At 39.4% G+C, this 15095-nt stretch overlaps 1 protein-coding gene across 1 annotated transcript in view; it reads left to right on the forward strand.

The window, feature by feature from the left end:
* Positions 1-2972: 2972 nt before the first annotated feature.
* Positions 2973-15095, forward strand: part of LOC121385046 — a 184693-nt gene continuing 172570 nt past the window's right edge. Inside the window, exons 1-3 of the mRNA XM_041515582.1 lie at positions 2973-3059; positions 12796-12966; positions 13900-14016. Of these exons, the coding sequence (XP_041371516.1) occupies positions 2993-3059; positions 12796-12966; positions 13900-14016 (355 nt within the window). The 5' untranslated portion in view covers positions 2973-2992. The remainder of the gene's footprint in view (positions 3060-12795; positions 12967-13899; positions 14017-15095) is intronic.

A 15095-nucleotide genomic window follows, 5' to 3' on the forward strand; every position in this document is an offset into this window, starting at 1 on the left:
ACAGCCACTCCCGATGACATCCTTCACTGATATTAATCCTTCTTGCACTCCCACAAAGAGGACAGCCACTCCCGAGGACATCCTTCACTGATATTAATCCTTATTGCACTTCCACAAAGAGGACAGCCACTCCCGATGACATCCTTCACTGATATTAATCCTTCTTGCACTCCCACAAAGAGGACAGCCACTCCCGAGGACATCCTTTACTGATATTAATCCTTATTGCACTCCCACAAAGAGGAAAGCCATTCCTGAAGACATCCTTCACTGATATTAATCCTTATTGCACTCCCACAAAGAGGACAGCCACTCCCGAGGACATCCTTCACTGATATTAATCCTTATTTCACTCCCACAAAGAGGACAGCCACTCCCGAGGATATCCTTTACTGATATTAATCCTTATTTCACTCCCACAAAGAGGACAGCCACTCCCGAGGACATCCTTCACTGATATTAATCCTTATTGCACTTCCACAAAGAGGACAGCCACTCCCGATGACATCCTTCACTGATATTAATCCTTATCGCACTCCCACAAAGAGAACATCCACTCCCGAGGACATCCTTCACTGATAGTAATCCTTCTTGCACTCCCACAAAGAGGACAGCCACTCCCTAGGACATCCTTCACTGATATTAATCCTTATCGCACTCCCACAGAGGACAGCCACTCCCGAGGACATCCTTCACTGAGATTAATCCTTCCTGCACTCCCACAAAGAGGACTGCCACTTCCAAACTAGTTACTAAATCGTAACTAGTACCAGACAAAGCTCAATGGAATAAGTACAGTTTGCGTGAAAAGGGATCCGATGTATTGGCATGTAACTCCATAATTAATAAAGGGGCGGGACGTAGCCCAGTGGTAAAGCGCTCGCTTGATACGCGGTCGGTCTAGGATCGATCCCCGTCGGTGGACCTATTGGGCTATTTCTCGTTCCAGCCAGTACTCCACAACTGGCATACCAAAGACCGTGGTATGTACTATCCTGTCTGTAGGATGGTGCATATAAGAGATCTCTTGCTGCTAATCGGAAAGAGTAGCCCATGAAGTCGTGACAGCGGGTTTCCTCTCTCAATATCTGTGTGGTCCTTAACCATATGTATGACACCGTATAACCGTAAATAAAATGTGTTGAGTATATCCATCCATCCATTCATCCATTCATCCATCCACCCATCCATCCATACACCCATCCATCCATCCATCCATCCACCCATCCATCCATCCATCCATCCAACTTTGGTTTAACTGTTAAATTTTATAAAAATATAAATACATACATACATACATACATACATGCATACATATATGCATGCATACATGCATGCATACATGCATGCATGCATACATACATAGTGTGGGTTGCCCGCCCCCCCCCCCCCCCCCCCCAACATGGGTTGGCCCTCTCCCGAATATAAAATAATGGCTACGCCAGTGCCATCCATCCACATACATACACCCATACACACATATTCCCGTGACCGAGTGGATATCCTTGGTGGTCTGGGAACTTGGAGCTATTCGGTGTCTAAGGTTCGAGTCCCTACAACGGCATAAGACAATTTGTAAGGCCCCCCAAAAAAGATATTTATACCCATGTGCCTGTGTGTTTATATCTCTGTGTGTACTAGTAAAATCCGACATACAATATATATAGCTATTCATGAATACACACACACACACACACACACACACACACACACACACACACACACACACAGTCTGCAAATTCATTAATTCATGAATACACACACATCCGGTGCAATTCGGTGCCACATGTTCGAATACCAGCAACAGCATGAGACAATTTGTGAGATCAGAAAGGATTTAATTATCCCCTGCGCCAGTGCATTAATACATGTATCTCTGTATGTAAATAGTCAAACCCGAAACACCTACAATATATAGATATTCATACATCAATAAATAGAGACAGACAGACAGACAGACAGAGAGACATACTACACATATTTTATTGAAGCCGTTACGTTATTTATGAAGATCTATACGTAAATTACTCGTGAAAGGTAAACGAGTACAAGTAAGTCTATAAACGTCTAACACGTGTTATATTAAATGTCCTTTTTTTCTTCAGTAACGCACAATGTATATATAGTAGATAATTAATGTATGTATACAGTCTTCTAGGAGAGCGGGACATAGCCCAGTGGTAAAGTGCTCACCTGATGCGCGGTCTGTCTAGGATCGATCCCCGTCGGTGGGTCCACTGGGCTATTTCTCGTTCCAGTCAATGGCATATCAAAAGACAGTGGTATGTGCTATCATGTATATGGGATGGTGCATATAAAAGATCCCTTACTACTAATTGAAAAATGTGTTTCAGGGCTCTCAACCTTATGTAGAAAAAAGAGCCGACCCTAATTATGATAATAATAGTGATTTCCCTAGAAATTAGGCAAGGCATGTTAGACCAAACATTTATGGGGCATTTTTTCCATTTTCGGAGCACTTGTTTTTCATTAAAATTACGCAAAAAATAATTGAATTAAATATTAATGTAATTTGTGTGCTTGCTTTAATAAATGAATGGCAAAAGATATAAAAGGCATATTTCATTAATTAATAATACCTTTTTGGGTGTTTAATAAAGGCAAATTTTGAATTAATTAGTGAAAAAGGCTTGTTTAATCTCAGGGCAGCATGGTGCTGATTAAGGCAAGATGGTGCTAAGACTACTGAGGCATGGTGCTGCACCATGCTAAAACAAGCTAGGGAAAACACTAAATAATGATGATAATAATGATAATAATAATACTGATACTGATGATAATAATAATAATAATAATGTAAAAAATAAATAAAATACACCCCTTCCACCTTTTTCGTTAGGCCTCAAGTTTTGTGTTTGTGTGTTGTATAAGAATGTATATATGCATGCACTTTGATCCCACCTTTGTTTCGGTTTTTAATATTCACAGCTCTATTTCGTCTGTTTCAGGAAAGTCGATCGCTAGTTCCGCGATGAACTACACGATCTTCTGGTTCATCGGCCTGGCTCTTGTGACAGCGGTCAGTGTTACGTCAGCAGGTTAGTCAGACACTCACACAGACCGACAAACGGACGGACGGACGGGGGCAAAGAGGCAAATGTGTAATGCTTGGCGCACACATACCGAGTCGGCAGTAGTCTGAAAATGTACACCCGCACACACCAGCCGACGCGACTGTCTAATCAGGCAAAACTGGAGATTAGACGCAACTGTCGCGTCTTTGCCCTGCACACACATACCGATTGACGCCGACGCAACTGTCGAGTCTCCGTTAATCGATAGGTGTGTGTCAAGCATTAGAGTCTCACCATACATAGAGCGCAAAACGGATATATACACATGTATGTATATATATATATATATATATATATATATATATATATATATATATATATATATATATATATATATATATATATACAATTGAATCCCGTTGGCTCGAACCCTGTCGATGCTCGAAAAAGAGTTCGACCCATCGGGTAGTTTGACCTAACCATTTGGTCAACAAGTATAACTCAGGACTTCATTTTGGTTCGAGCGTTGCGGTGTATTCGACCCTTATGTATATATGTATATATGTATATATATATATATATATATATATATATATATATATATATATATATATATAGATATATATAGATATGTGTGTGTGTGTGTGTGTGTGTGTGTGTGTGTGTGTGTGTGTGTATATATATTATATATATACATGTATATATATATATATATATATATATATATATATATATATATATATATATATATATATATATATATATATATATATATATATATATATATATATATACAGACGTCGCAGTTTAAGGGAAGTTACAGGGACGTACCGTGATCTGGACCAAGTAGGGGGTCCACTGGCGTAGCCCAGATTTTAACGGGGAGGGGAGGGCAACCACAGTAGGGGTGTAGTAATGACACTGTCAATAGTCGTCTTCTAAGGCGTGGGGGGTTAAAGTGTGAAGCTAACGGACCGTTTCGTCTAGATTTTCAATGGACACCTATATAGAGAGCCTAATAATACACTGTGAAAAAAAATGTTTTAGATTCATCCGACCCACCCCACCCCTCGATCTACGCCCCTGAGCTATCATTCTTTCCTCATCATTAACCTGACGTAAATCTTTATTGCGAACAAATAAGACACAATTCATATTAGAATAGTATTAGTGCGTGCAGACACGCACACGCGTTCTTACGCACATATACGCGCATGCGTTCTTACGCACATACCTTACGCACATATACGCGCACGCGTTCTTACACACATATACGCGAATACATGACTGTTCTAATTATATATGATAATACTGTGTGTTTATGATATTAAATATATTTGTTGTAAAATAAAAATAAGAAAAAAGAAACCGTTAACAGCCCTGTTTATATATATAATATATATATCTTAATGATATATATACATTGTGTTTGTATGTATGTATATATGTATGTATGCGTCAAAAGGGAACCGATGAAATCACATGTACACAATGTAGCACCATAAGTTCATATAATAAAAAAAAGTGTGGTTCTGGTTACATGTGGAAATTATTTTAGGGTAGGTAAGTAGGCGTTAATAATAACAATAAAAAATATTATTAATTCTGTAAAACTGATCTTCGTGAAAAAAAAAAAAAAAACCCACCCAAAAACAATAAGTGACATTTCAAACAAATGCCGCGCCCTCTCACTGATTTTGAATAACATTAGGTGGAAACATTTTTTAGGGTCGGCGAAAAGGAAGAAAAAAAAGGTCGGTCGGGTAACCAGAACTATACATATTTTTTATTTGGCCTAATGAATAACGTTAAAACTCATATAAAAACATATTATTACGTTTAAACAGTGTAAAAGTAAAACAAGATAAGTAAAACATTCCTTTAACAAATTACCATCAAATTACAAAGGTTAAATGTCCTCTTTTCAAGGATAAAGACAGCTGATAGAATGTAAATGCAGTATTGTCTCTGGGTACTGTATTATCGATTTCTCGTTCCAGCCAGTGCTCCACAACTGGTGTAACAAATGCCGTGGTATGTACCATCCTGTCTGTGGGATGGTTCATATAAAAGATCCCTTGCTGCTAATCGAAAAGAGTAGCCCATGAAGTGCCGACAGCGGATTTCTTCCCTCAATATCTGTATGGTCCTTTACCATATGTTCGACGCCATATAACCGTAAATAAAATGTGCTGAGTGCGTCGTTAAATAAAACATTTCCTTCCTTCGTAGCCAATAGTAACAATTCAGGTGAAACTGCCTACATTAGCTTTTCTAGCATTATGTCTTCATCCTTTAATTAAAAATAAGATTTAATCTAAACAGTTTGATGGTATTTTAATTTTTATATCGTGAACAATGTTCTTTGTATTTTGTTATAGAAAGAGATAATATAAATTACTGATATCGTTTGCATAATCTGAAGGGACGACAACTGTCGGACAACAAACGCAGGTTTCGTCAACTAGTGATATTTCCTACACAACTACCAATCGTTTCACGAATAGCACCGAAATATCTTCAACGAAAAGCACAACATCTGCTATGAAAACGAAGACCATCCCAATGACATCAGCGAAACGCACAACACCTGCTGTATCTACAAAGACCACGAATAGCAATACAATGTCATCAACAAAAAGTACAACTTACGATGAGACCACCGATAATGCTGAAATATTTGCTAAAAGCACAACTCCTGATCTTACTACTGGTCGCAATGTGATATCATCAGCGAAAAACACAACTCCAGATCTAACCGCTGATAGGAACGTAATATCATCAGCGAACAGCACAACTTCTGGTGTAAACACCAATAACACTGAAATAGCATCTGATAGCAGTGTAATTTTGTCAACAAAAAGCACAACTTCTGATGCAACCACCCGTAGTGTCGAATTATCCACAAAAAACACAGCACTTGGTATAACCACGAATAACACTGTAATGACAGCAGCGAAAAGCACAACACCTGCTGTAGTCACAAACAGTACATCTGCAAGTAAAACTACTACACCTGATGTTAACACTGATACTGTTCAAACATCTACAAGTAAAACTACTACACCTTATATGAACACTAGCGCTGCTGAAACACCTACAAATGAAAACACAACACCCTATATGAACACTAGCGTTACTGAAACACCTACAAATAAAACCGCAACACCATATGTGAACACTAGCGCTGCTGAAACACCTACAAATGAAAACACAACACCCTATATGAACACTAGCGCTACTAAAAGACATACAAATGAAAATACAGCACCGTATATGAACACTAGCGTTAGTAAAATATCTACAAATAAAAACACATCTAGTGTACAAACAGAAAGTACAGTGGCAAATAATACCAAAGGATCAGATGCACGCACAATGAAAACTTCCTCTGAAAACTTTACTGGTCTAGTTACATCGACTGCCGCCATTTCTCTTTCAGCCATCATACGAAATGTACATGTAACAAGTCCGACAATGGCAATGGGTAATGAGACTTCTACAGACGTTGTCACGTCTAATATAGCCACTGGAATAACACCAACGACTACAACCAGGTCCAACCACACACAACTAGAAGCTATGACGTCTAATGTATCTAGTATAGAAATAACACCATCGGCTACTGCAATTAGTTCTAGCTATAGAGAACTAGAAGCTTTTACGTCATATGTATCCAGTATAGAAATAACACCATCGGCTACTGCAATTAGTTCTAGCTATACAGAACTAGAAGCTACGACGTCATATGTATCTAGTGCAGGAACAACATCATCGGCTACTGCAATTAGCTCTAGCTATACAGAACTAGAAGCTATGACGTCTAATGTATCTAGTATAGATATAACATCATTGGCTACTGCAATTAGTTCTAGCTATAGAGAACTAGAAGCTATTACGTCATATGTATCGAGTATAGAAACAACAGCATCGGCTTTTACAGTTAGTCCCAGCTATACAGAACAAGAAGCTATGACGTCATATGTATCGAGTGCAGGAACAACATCATCGGCTTTTACAATTAGTCCCAGCTATACAGAGCTAGAAGCTATTGCGTCTAATGTATCTAGTATAGAAACATCATCGGGTTTTACAATTAGTCCCAGCTATACAGAACTAGCAGCTATTACGTTTAATGTATTGAGTACAGGACCAACATCATCGGCTTTTACAATTAGTCCCGATTATACAGAACTAGAAGCTATTACGTCATATGTATCCAGCATGGGAACAATATCTTCGGCTTTTACAATTAGTCCCAGCTATACAGAAGTAGAAGCGATAACCGGAAGTGCAATGGCCATGTCTGTAAGTGTGACAAAATCTGGATATACTGCACCAGGTACATATGATTCTAAGAGTCGGGTCATTGGTCAGTTTATTAAAACATATTTACAGATCTAATATATCTTATACCTAGTCTGATATTGGTAACAAACAATCTGTACCCTTGTCCCCACCCATCCCAACTCCGAACACTAATAAAACATAGGCCTCGAAAGCGGAAGGGGTTGGGGAGGAGCGTTAGGGGTGTTAGGAGATACTGATATAGCATCTTCCCAGTTGAATAGCGAATTGATACATCACTGCTCCCACCCCGCTCCAGTTGTCGACAATTTCCGACACCTATGGTATATGTGCACACACATTATAATATATCCAATACTTATTACGCACAAACATTATATGTCCAGTGAAAGAACAATATCTGGAGTGGTGAGAGAGCACAATCTCTTGTGAGAGGACCTGAGAGGTCTTTAATGGGGTGGGTGGTGGGTGGGTGAGGGGCACAAGCCACATTCTTATCTTTATTTAGAGTAAGAAAAAATCCCCGTACATTTTAGTCCTCGTGTATGTGTAAGGGGGGGGGGGGGGGGCAATGTTCCCTCGCCTCTCTCCTCGGTTCCATTCCATTCCATTTCAAGTTATTTTCGAGCTTATATCCAATCAAGGTTCAAGCACGCTGTCCGGGGCACACACACCTCTTAACTATCTGGGTTGTCTGTCCAGGACAGAGGGTCAGTTGTTAGTTGTTAGTCATTAGTGAGAGAGAAGAGGGTGTAGTGGTCTTACACCTACCCATTGAGTCGTTAAAACTCGGTGTGGGTGGGAGCCGGTATACATGTACCGAGCTGCGAACCCAGTACCTACCAGCCTTATGTCCAATTGCTTCACTACGACACCACCTACTGGCTTGAGTACTTATTCGACTAGAGGATAACGGTGATCATATGGGATGATGGTGTTTGATGGTAAGTAAGTAAGGTTATCTTGCAGATCAGGCCTGGTGCTTATAAAACTTTTAGAGTCTAGACTTGAGACTCTTAACAGAGTCTGAGACACTAATGTCATGACAACGCCATACAAATTGTATGCGTGTGACGTCATTAGAGATTGAGTCTGGACTCTAAAAGTTTTATAAGCACTGGCCCAGGATTCCAAAATTTAAATATAATAGGTCGAGCGGAATAGGAATGTTTTAAGTTTGGGATCTAAGGGGCGCCAAAATCGGTTTTGGCCCTATATCACATCCAGGGCTGCGTTCAGCCAAACCGAACAGAAAAACGTTCGCTAGACTGGTTTAGGCGCTTCACGTTAAACCAAATGGCCACGTCGGGAACCAGTCAAATAGTTTGCGAACGTTAGCGAAACGTTCGCTGGCTGAACTTAGGGCTGTTCAACGCTGTCCTACAGAAAGTGTGATTTCCCGATACATTGTACGGTGATTGTCGAGAGCATGTCGAAGAAGGCGCGGCGCGCGTATCAGAAGAGATACGTTTGTACTTGTTCAGGCAACCAAACTCTTAACTAAAACACATCTTGTTACACACCCGTTGGTGAGAACACCAAGCATTATTTTTGATAATACATGGGTTGTTTACACACGTACACGTGTGTGTTAACCATTGCAAGACATACGACCGGCTGCTCCTAGGTGACGACCAAGTCACCAGTGCCATGCAGGCAATGCAAAACAACACGGTGGAAATATATTAACCTGACAACCATGTGTCTGTGACACGTAAGTTAGCTACAAGTGCAACAGCTGTAAATAACTTTTAGTCGAAAAAGATGTTAAAATTTGCTTAAAACTTGGTTTTTGAGGATATGTAAGAAGTAGAATAATACATTCGTGTCCGTTAGATACCATTTATCTTACAACTCGTTGTTTATAAATGTATCAAACTTGCTTTCACTCGTTAGATACAGTTTTAAAACAACTCGTTGTGAGATAAATGCTATCTGACGGCCACTCATGTATTATTCTCTATATTACAGAGATATAAAGAATACTACACGATTACGATTGAAAACACACGAGTTATAATATAAATGTTCTCACACCGCAACGAGTTTTGTATTTAATTTATTACACGGCACATCAATGAACAAAAATCACACAGAATGACTTCCAAAAGAAACTAAACAAGACAAAAACATGCACAGATTAAAGACCGGGAAAATGACGTCACTTCATTTTACTATTTATCAATGAAACTTTGAATTCCTACACCACACATTTATCAATGAAGTTTACACAAACATTATTATAAACATATCCAATGCTAAACAAAATGATTAATAAATATATATTTGGTTAAATTATGCTGGTAACATTAATTATAAGAATTGACAGCAAGTATTTTTCCGATTTCATAAATATGAATCTAAAGAACCATACGCACACGTTTTGAATGAAGATCTATGCGGAGTTATACTGTGTGAGACAGTCGATCGCCTGATCAGAAGTCATGACCTCTCAAAAGACCTCTCCACAGTGGACCGGCATCGGTGGCGTAGTGGTTAGGCCATCGGTCTACATGCTGGTAGGTACTGGGTTCGGATCCCAGTCGAGGCATGGGATTTTAAATCCAGATACCGACTCCAAACCCTGAGTGAGTGCTCCGCAAGGCTCAATGGGTAGGTGTAAACCACTTGCACCGACCAGTGATCCATAACTGGTTCAACAAAGGCCATGGTTTGTGCTATCCTGCCTATGGGAAGCGCAAATAAAAGATCCCTTGCTGCTAATCGGAAAGAGTAGCCCATGTAGTGGCGACAGCCGGTTTCCTTTCAAAATCTGTGTTCTCCTTAACCATATGTCTGACGCCATATAACCGTAAATAAAATGTGTTGAGTGCGTCGTTAAATAAAACATTTCTTTCTCTTTTTTGGGTGCACTGGCTAGAACGAAAAATTCTATTTATATTTGTGCTTGAATCCAATTAATGTTCAAGTACGCTGTCCTGGGCACACAGTGTGAAGAGACGATAAGACCACATGGGTATCTCTTCCTCCGCGGTGTAATAAATTAATCTATTTTACGCAAGAGTAATTTATTCGTTTAATTATGTATAATCATCGGTCCTAAAGTAAACTAAATGATAAAATGCAGGTTTGTAGTTTAATTATGAAATATATAAATGCTAACTTTTAGAGAACCACAACTCTATAAACAAGTTAAGTCGCCATTCCTCAGAACTAATGGAACAAATCCGGGAGTAGTCAAATAATTGTTTTCATGACAAAGAGGCGGGGCGTAACCTAGTGGCAGAGCCGGTTTACTCTAGTAGCACATGGAGCACGTACTACGGGACCCGCGCTTCAGGGGGCCCCTCTGTGATGTGTACACTTATTTTCCCTAAGACATTTTCTCCCTCTCCCCGAGGGGGTTGCAAAATATATTTCCTGGGAAGGGGGTCCCGCTGTTATTTGTGCTACTGGCCCCGCTGAGCCTTAAACCGGCTCTGCCCAGTGGTAAAGCGATCGCTTGATGCACGGTCGGCATGGGTCCCGTTGCACGAAGCGATCTTAGCCCTAAGATCAACTTAAGTGCATAGGGTAGCTATGCGCCTACGGTAATCTTAGGGCTAAGATCGCTTCGTGGAACGGGGCCCTGGGATCGATTGCCGTCGGTGGGTCCATTGAGCTATTTATCGGTTCATCCAGTGCACCACGACTGGTATATCAAAGGCCGTGGCATGTGCTGTCCTGTCTGTGGGATGGTGCATATAAAAGATCCCTTGCTACTAATGGAAAAATGTAGCGGGTTTCCTCTCTAGGACTATATGTCGAAATTACAAAATGATGATTAATAAATCAATGGTGTCGTTAAAGAAAACAGTTTGTTTTTTATGACAAGGCTAATTTGTATAAAACTGATCACACGCCATTTCATATAGACAAAATGTTATATCTACATGAAAGAAAGAAGTGTTTTATTTAACGACGCACTCAACACATGTTATTTACGGTTATATGGCGTCAGACATATGGTTAAGGACCACACAGAGTTTGAGAGGAAACCCGCTGTCGCCATTACATGGGCTACTCTTCTGATTGGCAGCAAGGGATCTTTTATTTGCGCTTCCCACAGGCAGGATAGCACAAACCATGGCCTTTGTTGAACCAGTTATGGATCACTGGTCGGTGCAAGTGGTTTACACCTACCCATTGAGCCTTGCGGAGCACTCACTCAGGGTTTGGAGTCGGTATCTGGATTAAAAATCCCATGCCTCGACTGGGATCCGAACCCAGTACCTACCAGCCTGTAGACCGATGGCCTAACCACGACGCCACCGAGGCCGGTATATCTACATGAAATCACAGTACAATAACATTTAGTAGGCCTATTGGTGTTACTAAAGAAAAAGAAAAACGACACCACTAGAGCATATTAACGTTTGGTAATTCCGACATACAATTTTAGAGAGAAAACTCGCTACATTTTTCCGTTAGTAGCAAGGGATCTTTTATATGCACCATCCCACAAACAGGACAGCACATACCACGACCTTTGATATACCAGTCGTGGATGATAATGAAATGCGCAATACTATGAATACAAGTACCCAACTAACAACAACAACAACAACAAAACCAAAACCACATCCATCCCCCCAAAAAACCCATCACAGAAACTAAACCAATGAAAAAAAAAAAAAAAAAAAAAAAAGAAAGATGGATCCAGAAAATCCATTTCAGGGGCCCCAATGATATGTGGCCGAAGGGAAGAAAAAAAAAAAAGAAGAAAAAAAATCTGTTGCAAAATTATGGGGGGAGGGGGGGCACTGAAAACCCACACATTTAAATTGAGGAGGGATGGTGCATATAAAAGATCCCTTAATTGCTACTAATCGAAAAGAGTAGCCTATGAAGTGGCGACAGCGGGTTTCCTCCCTCAATATCTGTGTGGTCCTTAACCATATGTCTAACGCCATATAACCGTAAATAAAATGTGTTGAGTGCGTCGTTAATAGCTGTCGTGTATTTTTAGTCCGAACGGACGCAGAAATGTGGTTCTTTTCTTAAAGGGACTTTCCTGAGTTTGCTGCATTGTAAGATGTTTCCTACTAATAAAATATTTCTACGATTAAACTTACATATTAAATATATTTTCTTGTTTAGAACATCAATGTGTTTCTGGTCGTCTTAATATTTGTAAGAAGCGCAAACTGGATTTTGTCTTCAAATAATTTCGTACGTACGAATTTTTTTTTTTTTTTTTTAAATAAAATGAAATTTAACCTAGTACAAATATTAGAACGATCAGAAACACGTTTAATACACAGTCACTAATATTTTATGCAGAAAAATATATTTGATATGTAATTACAATCGTTGAAAAGTCTCTGTTAGTCGATAACAACTTAAAACTTGCAGCAAATTCAGGAATGTCCCTTTAAGAGGAATATTGTTTTAATGTGCGCCTTGTACTAGTGTATTACGTTTCGTTAAACCAACATATTTTTGTCTTTAGTTTTTCCAATCGACCCGGCACGAATTTTGACAGGGAATTGTTCCAAGAGCTACGAATTTTGCGACAGGCAAGCGCAGTGTATAGAGCTTTCAAACGTCACAGTTTACTGTCGCTGTCCCAATGACACAGATACAGGAGATGGTCTAAAAAACGGAACCGGCTGTTTAATAGGTAAGGTCCAGGTTAATCAATATAATTAAGCAGACGTATTAATTTTATCTCTTATATACAGGTTTAAAATTAAAAAAAAAAATCATTACTTTAAAATATGCATTATTATTATTATGTTAATACATTTATTATTATTTACATATCATCATTCATTACTTTCATTAAGGACTAAAAAAATAAATTTTGTAATTTAAATACTAAATGCACACGCGCGCATACATTCATGCACCTATAATACAGGCATACACACACAGTGGTCGAGAGAGGTCGAGAGAGGTCGAGAGAGAGAGAGAGAGAGAGAGAGAGAGAGAGAGAGAGAGAGAGAGAGAGAGAGAGAGAGAGAGACAGAGAGAGAGACAGACAGACAGAGACATAGACAGACAGACAGAGACAGACAGATAGACAGACAGAGAGAGAGAGAGAGACAGACAGAGAGAGAGACAGACAGACAGACAGACAGACAGACAGAGAGAGACAGAGACAGACAGATAGACAGACAGAGAGAGAGAGACAGAGAGAGACAGACAGACAGACAGAGAGAGAGAGAGAGAGAGAGAGAGAGAGAGAGAGAGAGAGAGAGAGAGAGACAGACAAACAGACAGAGACAGACAGAGAGAGAGAGAGAGAGACAGAGAGAGAGAGAGAGGGAGACAGAGAGAGAGAGAGAGAGAGAGAGAGAGAGAGAGAGAGAGAAACAGACAGACAGACAGACAGACACACACACACACACACACACACACACACACACACACACACACACACACACACACACAGAGAGAGAGAGGTCCTGATATCTGACCGTGAGAAATTGTTGTATCCCATAACTTTCACAAACAATTTATTTATCTCGAACGACCTATATCTCGAGGTGGCTATTCAAGATAACGACATTTGACTATAATTCTTCTTCTTCTTCATCATCTTTTTATTCAGTGGAACACACGTGTATTCCTGCGAATGTAAAAAGAGATTGTCACCCCGATGCTGAATGCATAGATCTAAGGTGCAAATGCAAAAAAGGATATGAGGGCAACGGGCAGTTTTGTAATGGTGAGTATTTCATGCATAGTCGCAAAAGAAAATTAAAGGCATACTATCGCGGATTTAAGGGCCTTAATTCTCCAAAAGTAGATAATAAATGAAAATTACATCAATGTTTGGAAACCAAATCTGACTATTTAATCACCTTTTGGGACAAATCAAATACATATTTTTCACGTAATACTTTGTTAGACCATTTAATAGGTCAGTGGTCTGTGACAATATGCCTTTAAAGCTGCAATATAAAATATTTTTAAACATTCGATCGTTTGGAACATGTCATACAAGTACTCATGTATTCCCATGGTGGGCCTTAGATATGATTTATATTAGCTGTAATATGTAATCTAGGCCACGTAATAAAAAAAAATACTGTAAATAATAAATTAGCGATCTTAAAATTTAGCGAAATCCAAATAATGAATGAATGAATGCATGCATGGATGTTTAACGACACCCCAGCACAAAAAATACATCGGCTATTGGGTGTCAAGCTATGGTAATGCAAACAAATAAAGTGATGATCAACATTTCCTGATTTACAGTATTCTGTATATCAACACTGATATAGTTTGATCATTTGGAACATATGATACAAGAAGACATGTCTTCCAAGAAGTATTCTGTACATATCAACCATTGGCGCATGGGCTCCCATTTCTGTAGGAGGCAGGCTGGCTTTTGCCCGAATTAAACGAAAGTGCCCGAATCTGGATAACAACATTTATTCACATTATCATTACTACCAAACAGCTATATATGGTCGCAAACGAATCACTGCGCATTTTTTACATGGATTACAACTAATTTTGAGTTGAAGTAGAATGATGGCAGTACACGGTAAAAAGGTCTCAGGTTAGCACATTTTGCCCCAATATCTGTATCATGTTTACACGAATTTGAGGTTTTTCTCCAGCACTAGGGGGAAAGTGCACTCCCGTCTCGACGCTTATGATATCAACACTGAAAAGACTGGGACGCATCTTAGATATAGAAGATTATAAACTAAAAAAAAACCTCAGTGTGAGCACTGACGATACACTACATTGTAGTGGAATGTAATCATCTTGGACCGACAAGGAAATATA

The sequence above is a fragment of the Gigantopelta aegis genome, chromosome 11, assembly GCF_016097555.1.
Source record: "Gigantopelta aegis isolate Gae_Host chromosome 11, Gae_host_genome, whole genome shotgun sequence".
NCBI classification, from domain to species: domain Eukaryota; kingdom Metazoa; phylum Mollusca; class Gastropoda; order Neomphalida; family Peltospiridae; genus Gigantopelta; species Gigantopelta aegis.